Consider the following 26,246-nt stretch of genomic DNA (forward strand, 5'->3'; position numbering starts at 1 on the left):
TATTTTACTCTGTCTCGTGGCACTCGGCAAGGGTGTCCTTTATCTCCCTTACTTTTTGCTCTCGCTATAGAGCCTTTGTCATTGCATTTGAGGTCTTCCTCTATTTTTACTGGGATATCCAGATTAGGAATGGAATTCAAATTATCCCTTTATGCTGATGATTTGCTGTCTCTGACCCTGGCCGATCATTACCAGCATTTTTATCCTTTCTACATAAATTTGGGTCTTTTTCTGGCTATAAGGTTAATACTGCTAAAAGTGACTGTTATCCTGTTAATGCCTCAGCACTACAACTGGATCAAGCTGACGTCCCTTTCAGATTGAGCCCCTCTGGCTTTAAGTATTTAGGGATCAATGTAACTAGATCATTAACCAGTGCTCCTTCCAGTACCCAATGGCTCCAGGACGTTATGTCTTTTATGAAGCTTGAAAAAATTAAATATTCACTAAGATCTGATTCCGCTAAATTTAATTCTAAGTGGCAGTCTCTATTAGATTTTTTCAGGTCTCTTCCATCCTTATCTCTCGATTGACGGATCCCCCTGTAGGTAGTTAGTTTGATTATGTTTTGTGTTAGTTTATTTATTTATTTATTTTTCATTTTCTCCTTTTGTTTTTTATAAAAAATGTATAAGTTTTATGAATATTTGTTTGGATTTTGTTCACCTTGAAAGAGGGAAAAAAAACAAGAAAGTAATATGGTTCTTTTACTACTCCTTTGTGATGCACATTACATTACAAGTATTTATTTTTTTCTGTTTTCACAACTGTGGCTTACAGTGCTGTTTTTCCAAATGTGCCATATTTCTCAATAAAAATATTTAAAAAAAACAAAAAAACAAAAACAAAACACTATTTAGATATCTGCATATATGTTCAGATATCTAGATTTCTTAAATATGTAACAAAGAATTGGCTACACACTCCTAGCAAAACCTGGTTTTAGGGGCTAAGAAATAGTGTCCTCACTAAAAATGCTGTGCAAATGTGTGTCCAGCTCCGTCCCTGTGGACTTTGCCTCTTACATAATAACTATCTCATAATAACATTATCTGTCACAGCATTATCTGAAACCCTTACACCTTTGTTAACTGTGCATTCACTGTCACTAGTTCTTTGGTGCCGTGTCATAAAGAAAGCCCCAAATAAACACTATCTTTAGAGTGATATCGTTAAAGCTTTGACTCCTGTTAATAATTCATTCCTTATATTTTGATTATATCTGAATTTCTTATGTTTTAAATCAAGTAAAAAATATCAAAACTCTTTTGAATATCGTAGGTTATTTTTTAGCAACATTTATTTATTTTTATTCCATTTTTCCCCCTCACTATTTTATGTCCCATTCCACCCACAACATGAGATTAGAGGTCATAGACTTGCCAATCTTCTCTATTGGACTGATATGCATTTATTACATTTGATTAAAAATGATTATCAGCTGGTGTATGGTGGTGGAAGGACAGGAGTGAGTCTCCATTCGGAATCTGGCCATGGAGTCGACTAGAGGAGCCATCTTGGTTGTTTTTCTGCTGGTGGCATGTTCCTCATCCAATGCCAAAGGTAAGGCAGGAAAATGACTTATCTTTGTTGTGCTATGTGCTCAGTCTGAAGCTCATACTTGAGGTTACTAATCTCCAGCTGCTTCTTTGTTTTGGATTTCTCTTAAAACTTCAAGGAAGACACACTCAGATCTTCTTCAATCGTCCTGTGACTTAAAACACATTCACATTCTCTTTATTTATATCTTTTTTATCTCCCTCTCTCTCTCTGTAATAACTGACACAGCTGCTTTCACTCTCTTCCTCTGTCAATACTAACTGTTGTGAAACTATTAGCAATAAAAATGGTAACAATAGCAAGTTTGTAGTCAGATAATGTAACCTGTCTTACTGTAACAGCTAATATTTTGAATTGATAAAGCATCCTTTTCCAAGAGATATCTGTCTGATAAATACATCACAATTTTAATTTTTACACAAACTTGAAGAGACTGGAAAAAAAAAGCATCATAATAATTCCTCTTTTAATTTCCCTTTAAATAATTATTGTGTAATGTTGTACTTTATTATATTATATTATATATTATATGTTGTAATTTATTTTTAGATTAGAAGTCTCATTCTGTTAAGTGTAGAATTTAAATAGTTTCTTTCCCCCAGGATTTCACAGGCTTTAACTATGATCACTTACAATTTAATTGTACTACTAAATCACATGAATTATATTACATTAGCTGTGAAGTTATAGTAAACAGCTGTCAACTTACCGTCATTTACTATAGTAATGCTACAGGGACCTACCGTGAAAGTATGTAGGAGACAATACTTTACTGTAAATATGCACACGTTTGCTGTGAAAGTAATGCAACTAGTATTGTGTATATGTACAGTTGTGTACTTCTGTGCACATTTATTTAGCTATAGAAAAAAGACCTTCGACCCATCTGTGGATCTTGACCTTTATTCTTTAGTGATGACTGAACTAGATCATGCACTTCAGTTGCTCAGGGTGAACCACTCCCCAGACTTTTCACCTCAACCAAAACTTTAAATAGACAATTTCCATGTCGCTAAGTGTTCCCGTTAAACATGAAATGGCAGATTTAAGCAATGGACCATTATGATTCATCTATTCTAGCTTTAAATTTATATTTGAGTATGCTTTTATGTAGGTGTACAGGGTTCTCACACCTTGGTTTATATCAAATTCAAAGACTTTTCAAGGACTTTCCAGAAATTCAAGGAACCAAATGTGCTGACATGACCGGAGGGCAACTTGTACGATCCATTTCAGTGTCCACTTTAATTCATTTGCAGCTCGCTCTGCATCTGGACCAGTGATTGCCCTTTGGTTCTTGGAGAAGTCAGTCTTTGTCATTTTCTTGGTGTCATAACAAACAAGGGAGACATTTATCTAAATTAGAGCTGAAACAATTAATCAATTATTAATCGATTACTAAATTAATCGACAACTATTTTGAAGACTTTTTCATGATTAAAACAAGATTTCCGCTTGTTTAAGCTTCTTAAAAGTGAGTTTTTTTTTTCATTTCTTTGCTCTGGATAACAAAGAAATCATTAAAAGTCAATCATTTTGGTTTGTGGACAAAACAAGACATTTGAGAACATCATCATTTTCAGGTTTGACGAACACGATTAACATTTTTTTAAGGTTTTCTGATATTTTATAGACCAAACGATTAATCGGGAATTTAATTAACAGATGAATCGATTGTGAAAATAATCGTTAGTTGCAGCTCTAGTCTAAATATTAACTTAACTTAACTTTGTCACGCAAAATTCAATGACCCATGTCTACTTTAGAGCATTTTTTCTTTCAAAGTCACAAACTTTCAAGGATTTCAAGGACCCTTGGTAACCCTGAGTGCAGTTGTGTAGAATGTGTTAAGCATGACCCATGTGCCCAGAATCAGCTTTAGACTGACAACATGGCTGCCAGCAGGGACACGAGAACATGTTTTAGTCACTTCACAAAACGTTTTCATATTCTTAAGATCTCATAATAAACATGTATAAAATGTTTGAGGCAAGTCTCTTTTTCATAGCTCAATATATCCATACTTTAAAAGTCATGAACTATCCCTTTAACTACCTTTGTCTTTTACTAAAATTGAGTTTGCACTACAATCTTTCTTTCTTTCTTTGGAACCAGAGGTTCACAGACATCACTTGCATCTAAGCTCCTATTGGACAATACCAGCTGTCAATCACATTCTAGTAATTTTTTTTTTAATTTATAAGAACTGAAATCAACTTAATGTTGGTGTTATAAATCAAGTGCGTTGTCCCCTGGCAGTTTGAGAAGCATGGGTCTAAGTGATCTACATGCACGTACCTACATATGACTTCAATGTTCTGATCACCACCTTTGAACATAGAAAAGCGTTCTTTTATAGTTCATACACAACTTTGTCTTGATACCTTCAGTCTTTATTGTGAAGTGCTTCCATTTCCACAACCACAACCAGCGATTCAAATTATTCTTGTTTTCACACAGTTGTTGTTTTTTCCATGAATACTTCACAGTGGCCTGGAAATGTTGATCTTGAAGAATGACCTTCTTACCCCGGAGTCACATTGATCTTTTATTTTCGCTGCATTGTTTTAAAACTATGTTCATATCCAGTTCAGGACTTGGTTTCTTTTCTCACTTTGTTCTCTCCTCTTTGCCCTCATTTCATCACCTATATTGTTTTGTAAGGGGCTTCAAACATTTCAGAGCAGCACAGTCACACAGTTGTGTAAGTGGCTGCATTTGGCTGCAAATAAAAGTGCAGCAGGTAAGAGAGCATAATGACAGAGGCATGAGGATACAATCCAACATGCTAATAAACAAAGAGTAGCGCCCACTGGTGTTTTGATTCTACTCACTCTGGTGTTCAATAGGTTCAAATGGATGTTATATGAATAACTGAATCTGAAAGTTTCAAAAATGATTATTTTACATTAAACTTTAAAGACTTAATGTTGCTTGGCTTCAAAAAAGAGTTCTCTCTTCTTTTTTATTCTCCTTCCGTCTAGATCTGTTATTCTGCAAATATGATGACATTTTCTTTATATTATTGATTATTCTTGCCTTTTATTTGTATTTTTTTTGTCTTTCTTTTAATTTGTGCAAAACTGTTTCATTCATTCATTGTATTTGAATAAATGTATTTAATTCACAATGTTCATTAATTGCAGTGTAAACCCAGGACAGGTCACCAGTTCCACGTAGGCCCTTAATTCACATCCCTTCTCGGTAACACTTTATAATTAAGTACACACTAATCAAGCATTAGTTAAGCATTAATAAATATTGAATTCATCATTTATAACGCATTATTACTCATTAGTATACGGTTTATAAACACAGTTATAAATGTTTTACTCATCATTTATAAGCAAGGCGCTAAATACACAGTGCTGGCATGTACTAAACTTCATCAACAAACTCGTTTGTTGGAGGTGAATGCTGATTGGCTCCTTGAGTACAGAGGCTCCTCCTGCTGGACCGAGCTGATGGATTAAAGCAGCTATTTGGACACTGTTCCTCAGCTGATGGGATGAGTTATATCTGTGTTTATAAACTACATACTAATGAGTATTCATGCGTTATAAATGATGAATTCATAATGTATTCATGCTTAACTTATGCTTGATAGTAGGTACTTATTATTTAATTCTTTAATTAAACCTCAAGCAGGTAACTACTTGAGGCCTCGTGGTTAGAGGGCCCCCCTCAAGAGCAGATGATATAGTTTAGCCCACAAAAAATCAATAAATTAACCAAAATTCTGCAATCGAGTGCAACAACACTGTGGTTTGAAATCTCCTCACAAGACCCTGTCACCAAAGCTTTGTGCTTTGAAATGACAAAGAGGCAACATGGAAACCATTAAACACACTTCAAGGGAATCAAAAAACAAAGCAAAGGCAAGAGGAAGAAAAAAGAAAGAGAAACAACAGAGAATGACTTGGTTGAATGAAGTTATAATGCTCCTGCTGATTTATATGTTTGATCAGTCGAAGAGGAGAACCCAGAGTTCTGGCGGACACAGGCCCGGAAGACGCTGCAGGAAGCTTTGGACAGGAAGCTCAATACCAACGTTGCCAAGAACATCCTGTTCTTCCTCGGAGATGGTGAGTTACACAGTAACACAGTCACTTCCTCACACGAATGACATCACACAGTCTTTCCTGATGGGTGAATACAGAGAATCAAAATCAGGAATTGGTGCTTGACTTCTTTAAAAAGTAATTTTGCCACCTGTCCACACTGTTTCCTGTCCCAGTTTCACAAAAAATAAAGTGTGAGAATTGTGTATTTGTCTGCGTGTGTGTGTGTGTGTGTGTGTGTCAGGAATGGGGATCACAACCTTTACAGCAGCTCGTATTCTCAAGGGTCAACTGCAGAACCAGACAGGAGAAGAGACTGTGATGACCATGGACACATTCCCAAATGTGGGATTGGTAAAGGTGTGTGCACACACACACGCACATGCACACACACACACACACACACACACACACACACACACACACACGTGTGTATATATTGAATTAAATTATTCAATTTGTCATATTAAATGGTAAATTATCTGTATTTATACACCAATTTTACTACTCTTTTTTTTCTAGTCTAATTGACCACTCAAAGCTGCTTTACAATACAGTTTTGCCATTCATTCATTCACTCAGCACATCTTGCATGCCCAATCACAAGCTGCCAAAATAGCCACCAGGTACGCAGGTTTAAGTCCTTTGCCCAAGGACACACAGAATAAAATCTTAATTTACGAGATTAAAGTCTTAAATTTACGAGAATAAAATTGTAAATTAATTAGATTAAAGTCGTAAATTTACGAGAATAAAATTGTAAATTAATTAGATTAAAGTCGTAAATTTATGAGGTTAAAGTCGTAAATGTATGAGATTAAAGTCGTAATATTATAACCTGTTGTTTTATTCTCGTAAATTTACGACTTTATTCTCGTAAATGTACGACTTTAATCTTGGAAATTTATGACTTTATTCTCATAAATCTATGACTTTATTCTCGAAGTACTACTCGATGTTTCTGAATTTACATTAATGTTTAAAAATCTCTTTGTTCTTTGTTGTGCAATGTCATGGATTTTATAGTTTGTATGTTTACAATGTTTAATTCTAAATTACTTTCTGTGCTGTGTTTTTCTATTCATTTTTAAATATACAATTGATATTGAAATGTATGCAGATATTTCATACTTGATGAATTACAGTACTGTAATCATTTATGATGTTGCACTCAATGCCTCATTCGCTTATTTCTTTAATTTTAAATGATTTTCTTTTACGTGGGAACATCAGTGTTTTAGCTTCTATGCTGCATGTTTTATCTACACACTCTGTGTGTGTGTGTGTGTGTGTGTGTGTGTGTGCAGACCTATAGTGTGGACTTTCAGATTCCTGACAGTGCAGCCACAGGTACAGCTTACCTGTGTGGAGTGAAAACCAACCTCAACACCATCGGAGTGAGTGCAGCTGCACGCAACGGAGCATGCAAGACTCAGAAGGGCAGGGAGGTCACATCTATTCTGAAATGGGCCAAAGACGCCGGTAATGCTTCATGCTTCATGTCAAAAAAAGGGCATAGACGAGAATATGGTTTGAGAACACACACTACAGCATGTATACATAATAAACAACTCTGCCAACAACAACATTCATGAGTCTAAAGCCGCAGTGCGTGACAGTTACAGTATTGTGGATGTTTATATTCTGCCTCTGTTTGGTCTTCATAAATACAAATGAGTTGAAAAATTCTGAAAACAGGCGCGGTCAAGCAACACTATCAGATCTGACCAAGGGAGTATTTGTGTGCATACAGCAGCAGTGCAGGGGCGGTGGTTTATCCCATCAAACATCTTAACAAATCGTTGTTTTTAGCTGTAGAATTTACTCCTGAATCTTTTTTGTGGACGCTTCTTTGTGTTTGCAGTCGCCTCTCTTTACTAGCACAGTATTGTTATTGCTTCCGTCTACCTGAGCATTGAGTTGTGTGGTGCAGAAAGGCTAACCACAGAACCACATAAGGCAGCTCATGTGGCCAGGCGTATGTTAGTGCATAGAGGAGCATTTAGACTGTGCAGTGACCTCATTTGACAATGGTTTGATTGTAACAGATTGTTTATGTTTAAAGAGGAAGTTTCTAGTTTCTAGTTTCTAGAGGAGAGGCTGAAATTTGCAATGCAGAAGTGCTCCTGTGCTCACCTCCTCCCTTCCCTGAGCGCTACGGTGGCCTCCGCCGATCAAATGCCGTCCTCGTCACCTGTGACCGTATCAGCAGATGAGGACAGACACGTTTATAAGTTTTAGTTGCGTTTATTGTTATCGTAGAGATCATAAACGTGTATGATACCCAAACTTAATGATATTTATTTCATATCCTGTTAGCATTTGTGTGCTAACCGCGGGCTAAAAGTAAAAGTGTAATGTCGCGTTCTATTTATAGTCCGAACTTGAAATTTCCAAGTTCTGAACATAAACTTCCAAATGAGACACTTATTTTTGAAATGGAAGGATGTGGGTTTGATTCCCAGCTCTGCTAGTCTACATGCAGATGGGTCCTTGGGCAAGACACTAATTCCATATGGTTTTGGTTTTGTTTTTTTGCCATTTTTTGTTGTCAAAGACAAAACGTCTGTGGATTAAAATGATCTACTTTGGTAAAAGTTCACTCATTCTTCTAATACTTTACAGCCAGTGCAACAGTGTGGAGAACAGCTACCACCAGAACATGTTTGTAACATTATTAGTTTTTATAAGCTATTTTAAATTCACAACCTGTTTGCACTTTGTTGCTGTTGTTAGACTTTAAAAAACTGGCCTTGATAGTGTTGATGATAACCTTCAGCTTTAACACTGTTAACATGGTTTTATATCCTAATTACTGGCGACTGTATTTCATGTCTATCTATTGCTTATGATTGTTGGACCTTGACAAGGACCTTGTACTGTGCAACCTAGTTTACATATCATATATATAATGTACTTCCCCCTTTGTCAATGTATGTATCCTTAATCTCTGATGACACATCATAGTCATTTCTTACATATACCCCCTTTAATCCTAAATGATATGAATATATATGAATATTTACCCTGATGATTACATCATACATTTAATGTTCTGAGCACACAGACTTATACTATGCTGCTGTATATTAACCGTGAAACACACTGATCTTGTAGGTAAGTCTGTTGGTATTGTCACAACCACACGGGTGCAACACGCTACTCCAGCTGCCAGCTATGCCCACAGTGCCAGTAGGAAGTGGTACAGTGACGCTGACATGCCTGATGCTGCCAAGAGGGATGGATGCACTGACATCTCCTCCCAGCTTCTCAAAAATACTGACATTGATGTGAGTTTATTTGCCACAATATACAAATTCACGTTATTTTCAGGCTTATGTTTGCACTTTTGAGCCTAATTACTTAATATCTATTTTGATTTAATTTATAATGATTAATCATAACTCATATTTTGTTTTATCTTCATGTAATTAATGTTTATTCAGTAGATACTCTTATTTTGTCTTGCTACCGCAAACCGATACTACCATAAAGCACAGCTTATTGTAGTAAAACTGTAGTAAATGGGCCATGTAGGCACCTGTCGGCATCTCTGTTTTCTAATTAAGTTATTGGAGCAGGACGGGAGCAACACTTTTCTAATAAGAAACTTATTCGGATACCCAGGACTTGAAGGCTTTTATTTTTTGGTCAATGTGGATTATATTTTGAGAATAAATCCCAGCATTTTTTTTTACGTGGGCCTCGTTTCCCTCTTTATTTCCTTTGGAGTTTATTGCCTCACGAAAAGCACAAGTACATAAACTTTATGTCATGCAAGAGCGGCACATAGGTTGCCACTTCAATGTGTGATATGTGATTGTGTTTCCAGGTGATCATCGGTGGTGGCAGAAAGTACATGACGCCCAGAGGCACCAAGGACCCAGAATACCCCAGAGATTTCTCCTCTCGAGGCAAGAGGAAGGATGGACACAATCTCATCAATGAGTGGAAGAAGATGAAAATGGGAAAGGTAGCTCTATTTAACCAGGCACAGTGACCAGCAATGAAACGCTTTTAAAAGAAAAAAAACTACTTTATTGAGTCATGGGAAAGTGAAGTAGCAAAATAATAATGGCTAATAGAAGGAAACAAGGTGTGAAGTCAGAGCGTTTAAAGCTGTAGTAAGCAGATTTGCCAAAAAAACAACCCAAAAACAAAAACAGTGAGATGACAGTGAGGGCTAGGTTTAGCTGAGAGTCACACACATACTTATATACTGTACATACTCTACTGTATATGCAGTAAGAATGTCCCTGTGATAAGTCAAAGTCTGTTGGGCTGCTCGTTATCAAATATCTCCGGCAAGATTTCCTCAAGGTTATAAACAGAGGTGGTTTAGTGGCTAACACTGTTGCTTCACAGCAAGAAAGTCATCAGTCTGAATCCCAGGTTTGAATCCTGGCTCAGCCAGTTTCTGTGTTCTCCCTGTGTGTGCATGTGTTTTCTCTAGCTCCAAGAAAGCGTGCAGAGGCAGTCTTGTATAAAGTACTTGAAAGCGATATTTGAGCAAAAGTACAAGTATCTTACCAGAAAATGACTTTGGTAGAAGTTAAAGTCACCTTTTAGAATATTGAGTAAAAGTCTTACATGTACTGTACTTGGCCCTATGTCAACTGTGATTGGCTTCAGGCCCCTCATGTGGAAGATAAAGGGGTAGAAATGTGTGAGAGTCAGACTCCAGCTATAAAGGCTATACATAGTTACTGTTGTGGCCATTTGTCAACAAAAAATATATTCAAAATTAATCTCGATCAACTTAACTAAATCAAACGACTACTATCATACCCTGGGCCGGTAGTGTACTCAGGCAAAAGAAAACTGAATGTCCATGCTGGGTTATAGAGGTCGTGATGGTTCATTTTTGTCCAATAAAGCAAACAAACAAATCCATTGTCTCTTCTGCTCGATAGACTGTGAGATCTTTCTGCAGAGATCTGATAAAGACAGTGAACTCAACTGTATCAGTGTTATGTTCATAATTGGTTGCACACTGAACAGCTATTGAAAACAGAGACTGGAGGATCACAACACACATATACAGACACACGAACAGTAGCCTTGGGTTTCTTAACTGGTGCTGTGTATGAATCCAAGTTGTTATGTTACATGCATGAAAACACTTCATCAATCAATCAAATCAATACATGCTTTTTCCTCCCACTCAGTGTTACAATGTGTCGCCTTGTGTGTTAAACAGGTAGCGCACTATGTGTGGAATAAAACAGATTTTGATGCTGTTGACCCGGAAAAAACAGATTACCTGATGGGTGAGTTTCTTTTCTCTTTTCTTTTCCCCTCAGTTAGACACTGCATTTGACATCATCCACGATGTGTTTCCCTCCTTGCTCTCAATGAGATAAGAACACATGTAGTGTCCTTGGTTTACTCATAGTCTGAATAGACTATTCAAACTGTTCCTGACCTACATAATGTTTTCAAGGTCTAAATACATTCATAGAAGTTCATTCCCAGAAGAAGGTGTGTGCTCTACTTCCTGCAAACACTCAGTCCCTGCAATTTATAGATATTAAAATTGCACATGTGTCAACCACTACCTATCTGTGATGATGTAAATGTCTGTAATCACAATTTACCACTCACATTGGACCAATGTCAGACCAAATATAATCCGTATGGGGCCCACATGATGGCTGGATATACACACATTTAGTTTCTGAAACATCATAAACTTAAATACAGTAGGAATAGATTGTATTAGGAAAGTCTTTTGTTAAGTAGTTAAGTAGATTTGTTTTCAGTGATTGTGAGCATCCATGTGTCTGGATATGCTGGGATGCACAGAGCACAGTCAGTTGACTATTGGCATATTTCCACCGGCTCTACTCGCCTCGGCACGGCACGACAGGACATGGTTTAGGTTGCATCTTCACTAAAATAAAAAGTACCTACTCAACATGGGCGGAGTCATCACTGCGCGGCTGCGTGAAACTGCGGTGACTTTGTTTTATACGCCACACACACACAAACGAGTGACGAGTGACTTAACACCAGACTCCTGTAGTTGTTGGAGATTAACCCATGTTTTTAGGATTGTCAAATAGTTTTAACTGATCTACAGTTCGGCTTGATTTGTGTGTCGGACGTCTCTGGAGCACAGACTCCTACTCCACAGACGACAGCAGCAGGGTCTGTGATGCCACTTACGATCGTCATCGCTGTCCCTAAACACACCAGACTCCTTTGATAAATGTAGAGATTTCCATGGTAGTTGTTGTTGATTAACCCACATTTTTAGGATCGTTAAGTAGTTTTAAGTGATCTGCAGTTCGGTGCTGTCCGGCTTGATTTGTCGGACGTCTCTTCCTATGACGGCACTCTGGCTAGTCAGTGACCAGCAGTCTGACTAATCATCGCATAGTACCTACTCAGCACGCTTTTGGAACCTCGTCGGAGCAGGTACTAAAAGTAGTACCTGGTACCAGGTTACTATGCTAGTGGAAACGCTACCTAAACTGTGCCGTGATGTGGCGAGGCGAGTAGAACCAGTAAATATGGAAATACGCCACTAATTTCTACAAATACACATAAAAAAATTTGATGATTTCTTTTTTTTCTAGCTTTTTGGCAACTTTGGGACTGTGTCACCATCAACACTAGGGTTTACAATTGTCAATGTAGATGTGCAAGCTTACAGTTGCTTATTTAAGTATACAGCAGTCATGGGGCGAACATTTAACAACATTTTTGGTTTCCAACAAATGCAGCAGTTCAGCTCTCCAATATTTTCCCCAGCTACAGTGTCTAATTTGGTCGACCCTTACTGGGTGGGAAGTGGACAGTCATTTTCATGTATCATGTCAGCAAACGTAGGTTGTTCTTTGTGTTGTGTGGTGGTGTGAAGGAGATTTACAGATTCAGTCATCATGCAGTTTCTGGTGTGAGCTGGAAATAGCAATCGTGGTGGGAGGACAGGACTTTCCTTTCAGCTGCTCCTCCACTGTGGGCCGATGAAATGGATTTACTGTATTTTCACACAAAGCCTGGGCTCTTACACTGTTTTATTTTTTTTATGCATCTCATCCCCCAGCTCTGTTTGAACCTGGTGATCTGCGCTTCGAGGTGGAAAGGGACCCAAGCATGGACCCCTCCATTGTTGAGACCACAGAAAAGGCCATCCGCATTCTCCAGAAGAATCCTAATGGCTTCTTCCTGCTAGTAGAGGGTGAGGACAAGACCACACACAACCAGTAATGAATGCATTGATCAAATATTGCATAATTGGATGTTATATTGAGTTTCTGTGGAAAAAAGATCTAGGTGGATTAATTGAATCACTTACCCAGTAATAATCACAAAGGAGGCTGATGTTGCAACCATATACAGTACTGAAAGTTGGTCTCATAGATTAGCAACCCCTCCAGGTTTAAGAGGGTCAGGGTTCATGCTGTTGTTAAAGTGTAAGGGTAGGTCACACTGAATACGTGACACTAAAACAGAAACAGTCAGTTCAGAAAAATAAGTTCTTTTAAATCTGCATACACATTTCCAGTATTTTCTTATAATTATTCGTTACAGCATTGCTAAAACAACACATCTAATGGTGCCCTAATACTTTTACACAGTACTGTAATTTTGTATTTGTGGTGGTTTGCTGACATATCAAAAGTGTTTTCTAAAATGGCCTCATCACCAAATTACAGACAATAGAATACCATAGAATAGAATAAGACTTTAATATGTACTTCAGGCAATTATTGAGCTTTAAAGGTACAGTGTGTAAAATTTAGCAGTATTTATTGGTGAACATGTATGATGCAGCTGAAGTTCCCTCACTCTCCCTCTTCCAGGTGAAACTACCCATGTAACCTTCAACTACATCAAAACTCAAAAGATGCTTGATTTGTCCATTGTGGACTGCTGACTATACATTTATATGCAACATGTCAGTGCCTTTATTATGCAAAGGGTTGGTAAGAGTGGAGTGGCTTTGAGTCCGTGGCCAACCAAAGAGACACGTGCGGAGCCACGGACGCTTGTCAGATTCACTGGTATTGATTCTCCAGACTCAGAATCAATACCATACTGTGGCAGGTCTTGCTGACGATTCAGTGCAGACAGGCAACAGCCACGCACAGCTGAAGAAACTTTAATAAACAGCTGCACACACACACATAAACTACAAACTCATTTAGTAAAATAATTTGTCCTGACGTCTATAGCTGAAGTCCATCTTTCTCTTGCATGCTCCAAATGGGGTGAGCAATCAGCAACTGCAACTCCATCGTCACATCCACTTCCTCCTGAAACTGTGCTAACTTTCACACATACAATGGTCAAAAATGTGAAAACAAGGTCGTGGCAGTGTGCCTCATTAAGCTGTATGCCGACTGCCGTTAAAGAAGAAGAAGAAGTAGAGAACCAATGCCACGCCTTGTGTAGCTCACGTGACGTGATTCTGGAAGAAGCGTTTGAAAAATGACGGAGAACAGCAGAGAAAAATGTACGACCCAGGTCGTCAAAAGTATGGGAGCACTTTACACGAACGCCTTCAAAGAACATCGTTTGGTGCTAAATGTGCACAGCTGATCTCGCCGTGTGAAGGAGATTCACGTTAAGTTCGTAGTAAATTTATTTATCACTTATCCATCAACCAAACTGGAGAAAGGCTATTTCTGTCCATTAAGTTGTTTCTTAAATTGGCCTGAAATTGTGCGTTTGTCCATCAAATGGACACAAATTTGCTGAAAAAGGTAGATACATTTGGTGATAATTAGCACAGAGCACAGTCAGACTCACTCTCACTCACTGTTCACTGTTCTGTCATAGGAACAGGCAGGGTGCACCTTGGACAGGTCGCCACATAGAGACAAACAACAGTCCACTCTCACGCTCACTGTGTCCAAAGTGTCCCAAATTTGCCTGTTTTTGGATTGTGTGAGGAAACCGGAGAACCCAGAGAAAATCCACGTACACACGCAGAGAACTCACACAAACTCTCCCCTATAATTAATGGACACCATGTAACAAAAGAATAAACATCAATTTATACACGCAATCAGTGACACTAGTATGTGGACAAGATAACTCCATGATACCTAACGTTATTGTTCAATGCTCCAGAAAAACACTGAGACGGTGTCGTGGTGATCATCATTGAATATATGGCAGTAGAGAACAGTGTGTACTTGCAGAGGAGCTGCTGAACGTCGATTCTGAGTGCAGTTTAGTGAGGCTTGCCGCAGTGTGTGTGCGTGTGTGTGTGTAGTGTGGTTGGCTGACGTGATTTTCGTTCCACATGGCCACCTCTCGCCTCATCTCTTCTTCAATCCGAGGCACATGCCTGGGGACTCTGTAATGCGGCTGCGCGCCTTCTTCACAATGACTTTAAAATAACAGGCAAGAGTATAAATAGTAGCAGAAATATGGCACCCAATCCCTGACAGCTCACCAAGACCACCACTTATTAACAGCAGCTCCCTTCATGTTCCAGTATCACTGATGAAGAGGATAGATGCGCCAAGACTCTGCTAAAGTAGAACTATATAATGAAGAACTTCTTTCCCAAATTACAATTTACTCCCATATTTTATATTTTTCCTCGCCATCTGAAATAAGTGAGGGAGATGCAGTGTATTTTAACACTGGCCCTGGGTAATTTACCTCACATGGGCTGTGTGCCAATTTTAAACATGGTAAATGGGTTTTCTAATACAGTACATAAGTCATAGCTTATTAAATGTCACTAAAAATGTACTTTTTTCTTAATAAAGACTATATAGTCCAGGTCAAGCCAAATATCTGCATCATGTAATTTATCAGTATATAAATGAGGATATTAGCGGTGTCAGTTACTGCGTTATTAACAGTTATGCACAAACACATTTTAACGGCGTCAATTTTTTAATCGCGAGATTAACGTTCTTTTTGGCCTTGCAAACTTGGTAGTTTTTTTCACATGCTGTTGCAACAACTAGTAACGTTAGAAAAAGTACAACATCACAGCAGATCTAGCTAGACTATCTAGATCTAGTTCTCTAGATCTATCTAGCTAGATCTAGAGCCTGTGTCTGCAAGTCTGCAGCTGTCCACTACTGTGTGAGAAAATATAATCATCCACCCACGTCTATGAAGGTATGCATGTCCTATATGCAGTTCCCCATGTGCATGCTCCAGGTTGGAATGAGTTGGATAATATTGGAATGGAATGGAGTGGGATTAAGCATGCCAGAATGATACAGATTTAAGATTTAAATAATTCTTCTTATTGAGTCTTCTTAATTACACAAAGACAAATGATTCACTCATATCTGATTGAATTAAACTGTTACTATTAGGGATGTTTGATATTGGCTTTTATTTGATATGCCGATATTGTCCAACACATACAGGCAACAACATCGCTGCCAAACTATAAATACATGCTTTCTAAATGACACATTTCTCGCCTCAAGTGATCTTAAAACTGCATTCCGGAACACAGAAATGTATTTATTTCAGGTTTGTATTTCTTGCTAAATGCATTCTGGGATACATGGCTTTCCCAAATACACTCAAGTCACCACCCGATGCAGGGTTGAGGAGGGCTGTGGTGCTGGAAGTGACGTACTGAGGGCTGGCTGCCAAGGAAAAGCCGGCGCCGGCAACCATTTCCAAAGCTAGAGGTCCCAAAGTTTTCACTACAATAGAGGATTTTGAGAGAAATCTCACTTTTCCGAAAAATCCTCAACCCTGATGCATACTTGGTAAAGCGGGCAGAGCTTCTGGGTGTGATGCACGTCTTGAGTTTGTTAAGCATAAATGTGTTAACTAAACACGGCATGTTTGTGCAGGCATGGTGCAGTAATCATCTGTTTTCATACATGTTATCTAGATTACTGCTACTTTTGGTGTTCATGCAGTTAATTACACTCTGGGTTTTCTCTGGATATCAAAATAAAAGCACTTCCTCTTCACTTGAATTTCATCCATCCTCTAATGCACACTGCATTTTAAGCTCGTTATAATGCAAACCAAACATTTGTTTTGCAAAAATCCAGGTGTTACTTTATCGGCATCGGTTTTTCAGCTGAACCAATATTACATAAATAGGCCAATATTGGGCCGACTTACAAAATAAAACCAGCCAGGTCTGTGTTTTTCATTATGAAGCTAAAGCTTATGACTGAAGCTTAAGACACAAAAGAACATTATCCTTTCTGGTGTGTGAAATCCACCGTAGTTCTCCAATGGATTCCCCTTCCGAGGACAAAGCATTCTGGGTAATTATGAACTTATGACTTTAATTCCTTTCCTCTGTAGTTTAGTAGGAATATTTTCATGCATTGGATGACACTGTCCCTCCTTTGAGAGAAGGGAGAAAACTCCCCATCTTTTGCTCCATCTAGCTGTTCCCCCTGCAGGTGTGTTTGTACGCCATGACACTAGACACATTGAGGTGGCATTTTTTTCTTTATGTGTGTGTGAGATTCCTCCTGGTGCTCCGGTGTGCCTCTGTCACCAGGAGCTTGACATTTCCCCCGCTCGCTCTCCCCTGCAATTACAGCCTGTGTGAACAATTACAGCCAGCGGCCTTGCTGTTCCTTGCCTTTCTATTTCAGTCCCTTGCTTTTCTCCAGCGTCTATACCTGTCTCATTATCAACCCTGATGCCCCTCTCTGACTTACATGATTCTCTCTATGTTCACTTCAATTTGGCTTTTCTCACCTGATAGCATTAATTAACAATTAATGAACTGTTGCCACAGCCTCAGTTTTTTTTGCCTTTTTCTTCCAGAAACTCCTCTCCAGTTTTGGATTACACATTTTTATGACACCACCATAAACATCCATCCATCCATTTTCTATTGTTTTATCCTCACTGATATAAAAACTCACCGCTGACACTCCCTCCTCCTGTCCCCTCTCCTGACCATGTGCATTTGTTTTCAACGTATTCCTTAAACTCAAGCCGTGGAGCCATGTTGATGGCAAATGGCATTTTTGAGACTATTGCTGCCTTGATCTTAGCGCCAGTGCCTGGTGTATGCTTGTGTAGTGCCTTGAAGCAATTTGTGTTTCTTCCAAGACCCGAGACTTCATGAGACCCCCTGATTCGGAGGACTGTTCTCGGCGACCCTGATCTTGCAAGGCTCGTTTTCTGCTAGCAGACAGTGGGTGACGGTTAAACAGACATTTAACCATCACAATGACTCTGAAGATGTTAAATTAGCAGCATTGTTCTGCTTTAAGAAGTGACTGGCGAGGACAGATGCACTGAGCATGAATGGGTGAATGGAGAAACTATATTGTAAAGCACTTTGAGTGGTGATGTCTAGAAAAGAGTCTAATATGAAGGGTTAAAATTATTCATTGGTTGTCTTGTTTTGTGTGACACTGTAAAATGTATAGAGTGTATGTGACCAGAGAATCATTTAGGCCAAAATCTAGAGGAGCTTCAAGTTCAATTGAATGTTATGTAGCTGTGAATTTTTGGTCAAATGTTGAGATATCCTCTGAAAAGTGTGTGGATTACCTTGAGAGGTCAGCACAGTTTTTCTTTAAAGACAGGTTGTAGATTTTATGGCACAGTGGATGCACAGCAAATGTGTTTTTTAGGAAAGGTAAATTCTTGTTCCACAAAAATGTTGTCCCATGGGTTTTTGATAATGCCATAGTGAAAGCCAGGCTGTATAAGGCTAATGTGGGCATGGGTTCTATTACCTTTACACTGTAGAATCAGTTTTAACATCATAATGACAAGTTTAACCGAAAAGATTGTTTAAAAATTCATGCCCACAAATTCAGCGTATCTTCCAGGCTGTATTGATTGTGCATTTATGTAATCCTCCTGCTGTTATCATCTTTCTGCTCGCTCTTTCTGCCCTGTCCTGTCCTCCTCCTCCTCCTCTTTCCTCTTCTTCCTCCCAGAGGGGAAGCGGTGATTAATGTGCTTGTGAAACTCGGAGCTCTTCATCAGTGTGGAGACTCAGGAGGCTAATGGCTCATCTGGGAGAAATGCTGAGATACTCAACCTTCTCCAGACCTTTCACAGCCCAAGAGACCTGTGTCTCTGTGTGTGTGTGTGTGTGTGTGTGTGTGTGTGTGTATGGTGTCTGCATGTAACGATAGCTCAAATAAGACAAGATTTCTGATGGACCCTCCTCCAGGTAAATCCCCGCTGTGGGCTACAGACATACAGCCTTACACCATCCTGATGTACGGCAATGGACCTGGACACAAACTCATCAACGGCTCGCGCCCTGATATCCGCAATGTCAACACAAGTAAGACACACTCAGTATCTCTTCATTCCAGGCCAGTTCAACACACTGTAAAGGTACAGTGTGTAAAATATGTGCATACAGTGAATTTCCGTATATAAAGTATATGTACAGTACATATGAGGTAAAAACAAATATGACATTTGACACTCCAGTGTCCATTTACATATATAAACGTCATGTATTCGTAATACATGTACTGTACATACGGTATAGAACTACATAGAGAGAGAATGTTTTGCATGACCAGAAGAATAGACCATATACAGTCAAATTTCACTTTTTGGGGGTGGAGCTTTGACCAGATGGCCAACGGTGGGGGGTGGGGTGTATATGCTGTGTTTTGTTAAAGACTCAGAGGTCATGATTTGTTTCATGAACCAAAAATGCCTCCTCAGTCTGGTCTGATAGTATTGCCTGACAGAACAGAGGCAGAATAATAATCAAAACAAAAATCAGCAAAGTTACGTACTGTGGTTTAAGGTGAAATCATAATCAGACACTGTAATCTTGTCTTATCAGAGTTACTGAGATATACTTCAGTTAAAGCTGCATTTACTGTTTCTTTTGCCACAAAAAAACTTACAAATGTCAAAACAGGTATACAGTATTATGCCAATTTAAAGACATAAGAATGATTATATTTGTTTGTGTTCATATAACGAATAGGTCAATTATTTTATACATAATTAATATATAAAATATTCATTATAGCAGCTTTAATGTCAACTCAAATTGTAGTCACAGTTGGAATATAATGTGAAAAGATAATTTGGTGTCTTCCAGAAACTAAAGACTACGTCCAGCTGGCGGCAGTGCCCACAGAGTCGGCCACCCACAGTGGAGAGGATGTGGCAGTGCTGGCCCGTGGACCCATGGCTCACATTTTCCAGGGCGTCAATGAGCAAAACTATGTCGCCCACGCCATGGCCTACGCTGCCTGTGTGGGCACTGACCAGAGGCATTGCCAGGGCCTAAATGTAGTCGAAGCTACCACACCTGGTGAAAATATGGCCGTTCAGGTTCATAGCTCAGTGGTTCTGGTCACTAGCCTCCTCACTTGTCTGGTGGTTCAAGTGGTGCTGATGTAAGCTTCTGTTCATCTGCAAATCCTAATGATCTCACACCACATGTGACATTTAAGACATGTAAGCTTTCTCTTATTCAAAACATGACGACCAGCAGGGAGACAAGTAAAAATGGATTTTAGCCACTTAACAAAGAGTTAACTCAAAGTCAGTGGTGTATCCTCTGAATATGTTTGCTGTTTATAAACATGATTAATATATCAAATATTCATGATGGCTTTAATCAAATTGTAGTCACAGTTGGAATACAATGTGAAAACATTAGTGCTGTCAGTTAAATGCAACACCACTTTTCTATGTTGATAAAAGCATTAAAATGAGAAAAGATAATGGGACAAATAGAAATCAAGGGACATTTAGAATAGATATAAATGTGCCATTAATTGGGAGTTAACTACTGTATGACATTAATGCGATTAATTGTGATTAAATATTTTAATTGTTTGGCAGCACTAGAAAACATAATTTAGTGTCATCCAGAAGGAAACTGACCTTTCTCTCTTCTACACCAAAGACCATAGAGAAAATCACAGTGTTTGGCTAACAGATATTTGGGAGCTGATGTTCTATACTGCTGCCATATGTGGTAAGTTTGTGGGACATGAGTAAATAAGAAAGGATTTGAAACCCTGAAGTTATGAAATTACTTATTTTAACTTGTTGGTGGAGGCAGTGGATCAACATCTCATGTGTGATGTAAAATCACTGATTTTCTCCATGGACTTTGGTGTGGGAAGTGAGTAGTTTACTAAGTGACACAAACTTCAGTTTCCCTCTTGTGATGGATAAAATGGTGTACAATTTTCTAAAGATATCATAGGTGAACATTTTATTAGATGAACCTCTCGTTAAGCTGCTAAAATCCCTGTTTTCAGTGAGCATCCATGTCTTGAGCTTAACGATGTGTCAATAGTACCGTATACAACATGTCATAAAACCTTAACTAGGCTTTAAGGAGTTTCCCAGACGTCCAGTACAAAGAATCATTATGTTATGCTGTGAATGAGGATGGGCATTACAAGTTTTGGAATAAAAATCCATTGAATGACAATTTGTTTTGCAGTTTTCGCATGTGTCATTCTAATAAAGTGGACCTTGACATTTAGTATTCAGTATGTCATGTATTTCTTTTGGTTTTTGCATTTTTCAGTCAATCAAGCTGCTTTGAAGGGCAGAAATCATCTGAATATATTTTCTGAATATTTTCCTTCTGTCACGAGTTACACTTTGAAAACGCCATGTCTCACACTCCTCTGTTCATAGGCTTCTCATCCTCCCCTCATCCGAACAAAGTGTTCTTCATTTTGAGGAACAGGGAAATTAACAAGCAAAAATTGTTGAATGTGGTACGAGAACGTAGAGTTTCTGTTGGTGGTATGTTGTGATTGCCAAGCAGTATTTCCAGAGTACATTTCCCCATAAAATCACTACTTGTTTTGTCATTTTTGTTTGAGGACATAATAAAAAAAAAATAAAAAAAAAACATTAATTAAGGTATTTTGGTGAAATGAGCGACAAGACTGTTCTGTTCTCATTCAGAAAACTGACCTCAAATTAATTTTCAAGTGATAGTTAAAATGAAAAGATTACAATACTAAAAACATTCTGGATTATAATACACATAGCTTATTTTAAAAGGTTTCTTTGTCCTTCATCTCGTTATTTTCCTTCTTTTTGGCAGGAAATTGGGTTATTTTTCTTAAATGGCATCACTGACTTGTTTCCACCGGTTTCTTTCTCTGAATGAATAGTCCTGTCCATCACAGCTCTCCCACATGAGGGCAGGCAGCTGGCCCTTGTGCTGAAGCCCTGAGGGGGCAGGACAATGTCCTCAAGCTAATGGACATGCTGTCTCTCCAGGTGGTCCTCAGCCCAGGTCATAGCACTTGCGAAATTAATAGTTCCTCTGCAGCTCTATGGTGCTTTTTGTCACTTAGAACAATGATAACTGGTGGTTATAGTGGATGAGCGAGTCATCTTTCAACTTGGAGGTCAAGGGTTTGATTCCCAGTTCCTCTAACCTACATGCCAATGTGTCCCTGCATGGGCAAGACACTTCACGTCAAGTTGCTCCTGGTGGGGCTTGACTGTGTGTAAATAGGTGAATGCAACCTGTCCTCCAACTGAACCGTAACTCTGGGTCGTTTTGGGCGCTGGTTTTGAAAACGTAGACATAGGTCGTAATTCCTGTGTATGTTTCATTGGACAGTCTCGGTGAATGGCAACAATGTAATTTAAAGCAGCTTTGTGTGGTCATCAAGACTAAAGAAGCGCCATTCAAATACAGACCTTTAAATAATAATGATAATGAGTTATAAAACATAAATTAAAAACATAAATAAATAGAAACAGTAATAAAATAAAATGAAAGCACTGTTACCGGGCCTTCCTTCTTTAAACGACAGGTGGTGAGATGATGGTGCAGAAAGAGACTCCGCTGACACAAAGCTCGTATAGAGCACAGATCAAGCCAAGCATCAGGTTCAAGCACTGCAGTTTGCTTGAGAGAGTGTTTCAGTCATATCTTGGTACAACCCTGCCCTCTGTGATCTCACGTTCTCATCCTATACAACACATGATCGTAAATATTAGATAAACAACAACAGGTTTGACATTGCATTGGTGTCACTTAGTCCAATACAGGAAGTATATGTGTTTCTTCAACAAGGCTTATCCAGGACTGGCCTACAGGCTAATGCGTGTGGAGGTAGAAAGAAAGAGAGAGAGAGAGAGAGGAAAGAGAGAAGCTGCAGATAGCTGCACACAATAGTGCTCTATATAAATGAAAAATTGCCACTGCCATTTGTCCTCAGACATGCAGCTGAGTCAGCAGGGTCTTAATTGAGACCTTCTTCTTATCCACAGCCTCAGCACTGATATGAGAGTGAGTCTGATGTCAGGGTCTGTTAGCTGTGAAAGCTTGTGTTTCAGCACTGGCCTCACTGGCCTGTTGTTCTGGCTCTCTGAAGCAAAGGATAACAACATCTCTTAGCCTGGATTTACTGTTGAAATGGCGTTTCACCATATTGGCCTGAGCTCCAGTCACTAGTAAGTTGACAGCAGGTGGTTCATCCGACCGGCTGAGTGATATATTGTCTACTGATGCTGTTCAAGGCTCAATTAAACAAGAAATCTCCACTCGCCAACAAACAAACCAGAAGAAGTAGCAGAATAAATTCACCTTTTCACTGACAGACAGAACGGGTTCACATTGTTCACAACAGCTATGACAGCAGAGCATCACAGGTCACTAATCACATGACACAGACCAAGGGTTAAAAAGACACCTGTACTGACTACACTGTCTATAACGGTCACACCTTGATGTCATTGAGGGAAAAAAGACCAATAGAAAATGTCCCTATCTGTCAGATGTTGCACACAGCGGTGGGTGATGGGCAAACTTGTATAGAGGTTTCACTGGTAGTTGTTGGAGATTAACCCACGTTGTTAGGATTGTTAAGTAGTTTTAAGTGATCTACAGTACAGCGCTGTTCGGCTTGATTTGTGTGTGGGACGTCACACTCTGGCCAGTGAGTGGCCGGCAGTCTGACCAATCATCGGATAGTACCTACTTAAGCACACTTGGAACCTCGCCAGAGCAGGTACTATGCTCGTGGAAACGTTACTTAAACTGTGGCATGGTGAGGCGAGGCGAGTAGAGCCGGTGGAAATTAGCTGACACTAACATTCTTCTTCACCTCATTGAACATTCTGCGCCGTGCTCTTACAGTCATCGTTACAGGGAGGCCACTCCTGAACTTTCTCTATTCGTCTTACCGTGGACTGATGAACATCAAGGCTTTCCAATTGTAACCCTGTCCAGCTTTATGCAAGTCAACAATTCTTACTTGTAGGGCTTCTCAGAGCTCTTTTGTGCGAGGCATCGTTCACATCACACAATGCTTCTTGAGAATATCAACCTCAAAACTGGTGTGTGTTTTATAGGACAGGGCAACACCTCCAACCTCATCTCATTGATTGGACTCCAGGTCGGCTGAGTTCTGACTCCGATTAGCTCTTGGGGAGGTCATTAGCCTAGGGGTTCACATACTTTTTCCACCCTGCACTGTGAATTTTTACATGTGTGTTCAATAAAAACATGAAAACACATCATTGTTTGTGAGATATTAGTTTAAGAAGACTGTGTTTGTCTGTTGTTGTGACTTAGATGAAGATCAGATCCCATTTTATGACCAATTTGTGCAGAAATCCAGATAACTCCAAAGGGTTCTCATACTTTTCCTTGTATGTTAACCCTGTTTGTCAGACTAGTTTATAACTATAACTATAATATAATAAGCAAATCTAATCCAATTTGCTGATACCAAGCACAGGAAAAGTCAAGGCACATGTCTGGAGTTTAAATGTGTAAATGCTTCTGTATCTGATGAATTCTTGGAGCTGTTGAAACATTGTTATTTGTAGACAAATGAGGGTAGTTTGTGTCAAAATAGGAGTGCTCATTCACAAATATATATAAGTGAATAGGTGCTAAGACAAAAAGTGTTCCTCCCATTCCTGGTCTCCCCTACTGAGCAACAGTCTCCCTGCATTCCTCGGACTCCCTCAGCTGCCTTTGCTACAATCGTCCTTTTGGTGGCGCTGGAGGACTGGTTAAAGGACCATGAGCCAGAGAGAGAGGACTGAGCTCTGGCTTTGCCGCAACTTTGTGGTGTTATGAAATCACGAGAGTCGAATGGCGCACTGCAGGAGAGGAGGGAGCAGGAGATCGTTTACTGTAAAAGTAAAGGAGGATCTGAGAGAGAAATAAATAAATTAAAACATAACAATGTGAAAATAATCAAAAGGTTTATCTTATTTAATTATTTTTCTTTGTCCAGCTGTTTGTAACTTATCTATCCATCTATCTATCTATCTATCTATCTATCTATCTATCTATCACTTGTTTACACATTGCTTTCAGGGTATTTACAGCTCACTTGCTGTAATATTCTGTTAACGTATCTGTATACATTCAAAGTGTGGAGAAATCCTTCATCTGTGAAACCGGCTTTTCACTCTCACTCTCCTCCTGTTTTTCCCTTGTCTGCATTGCGTGTATTTACGCACTTATGCGCCTGGTGCAGGACCTGGAGCGCTGATTCCAAGTCTCCCAACTGATTCCTCTTCTGCACTGATCCAGAAAAGCGTGTTTTTCTGTGCTTTCACATACAAAACAAAAGGAGAACTGGAAAAAGAATCAAGCGTTCACTGTGCACATTTCATGACTTGAACTAGATTCATGTCAAAGCAGTAAACTGGTTTGTCTTCTAAAAATACTCAGAGGGAACACATGCTGCTGACATATTCTCCTTTCATCCAGTCTTTGGTCTAATCTGACCCATTTCACAACTTTGCTGATCATGACTTTCTTTGAATTTTGATTCAACTTTGTTCCACCTTTGATGTTCCCATTCAATAATGACCACCATGGGACATGAATAGGAAAGATTATAATATGATCATGCAACACATGGAAAACATTATTGGTGGTTACAGGAACATCTCTCTCTCTCACTCTTATGTGCTCACTCCTGTGTGAATCACACCATGTAGCCCCCCAATTGATTACATGTGGCCCAATATCATGTTATAATAAAAACACGTCCCTCTTCATTTAAACACAGGCTTAAGCACAGCTGCCAGTGGGGTCATAGAATAAAATATATTTGCAAGAAATAAAATAAATATTTCTTACAATAGTAATAATAAGACATTTGGGTGTAATTATCACATTATTACATGTATTACATTATACAACATTGAATTATATCTATAATCTTGTTTGGTGTTTTAATTACAGTTATCCATGTTATTATTGACTTAATTTTAAAGTCATTGCTTTTTGTTCTATATATTTATAGATTTAATTTTGTATCATAAACATTTGTGAAGTAAACATAATCGCATTAATGTCATGGTTTACCAGGTACTGTGTGGGAGAAGCCTGAAAGACTTGTGTTCTGAAATAAACATGCCAGAAAGCAGGTTTGTGAAAAAAGTCCAAGGCTGATGCAACAGTGCAGCAAAGCAGGTCATTTCCCGGGGCCCCAAGCTGAGCCGGGGCCACAATCAACCTGCTGAAAAACACCAAAATAAAAACTATACTCAAACGATAGTTTAAATGTTCAAATTAATGAGACTCCGAGTCCTCTGTAAATTACCTCTTGAAACACCACATTTACATTACATCACAACACAACACACCTGACAAGGAAACATTGAATTCACGTCTAAACCTTCTGCAAAATATGTTACTCTGTGATTGTTCTTATTTACAATAAAAACATTATGTAACCAGTGATTTAAGTA

The 26,246-nt window shown here is 38.9% G+C and overlaps 1 protein-coding gene and 1 long non-coding RNA gene across 2 annotated transcripts; both read left to right on the top strand.

Moving 5' to 3' along the window:
- Window positions 1–1,454: 1,454 nt before the first annotated feature.
- Window positions 1,455–21,036, top strand: alp3 (alkaline phosphatase 3). The gene is made up of 11 exons (XM_058634400.1): window positions 1,455–1,563; window positions 5,529–5,645; window positions 5,866–5,981; window positions 6,929–7,103; window positions 8,739–8,911; window positions 9,454–9,594; window positions 10,822–10,891; window positions 12,673–12,833; window positions 16,804–16,843; window positions 18,730–18,846; window positions 19,630–21,036. The coding sequence occupies exons 1-11, from the start codon at window positions 1,494–1,496 to the stop codon at window positions 19,932–19,934; spliced, it is 1,485 nt and encodes a 494-aa protein (XP_058490383.1). The 5' UTR covers window positions 1,455–1,493; the 3' UTR covers window positions 19,935–21,036.
- A 369-nt stretch (window positions 21,037–21,405) lies between these two features.
- LOC131463056 (uncharacterized) lies at window positions 21,406–23,542 on the top strand. Its single transcript, XR_009240939.1, has 2 exons — window positions 21,406–22,336; window positions 22,380–23,542. It is a non-coding gene; the product is annotated as an uncharacterized LOC131463056 (long non-coding RNA).
- The last annotated feature ends 2,704 nt before the right edge of the window (window positions 23,543–26,246 follow it).

Source organism: Solea solea, chromosome 7 (genome assembly GCF_958295425.1).
Source record: "Solea solea chromosome 7, fSolSol10.1, whole genome shotgun sequence".
Classification (NCBI taxonomy): Eukaryota; Metazoa; Chordata; class Actinopteri; order Pleuronectiformes; family Soleidae; genus Solea; species Solea solea.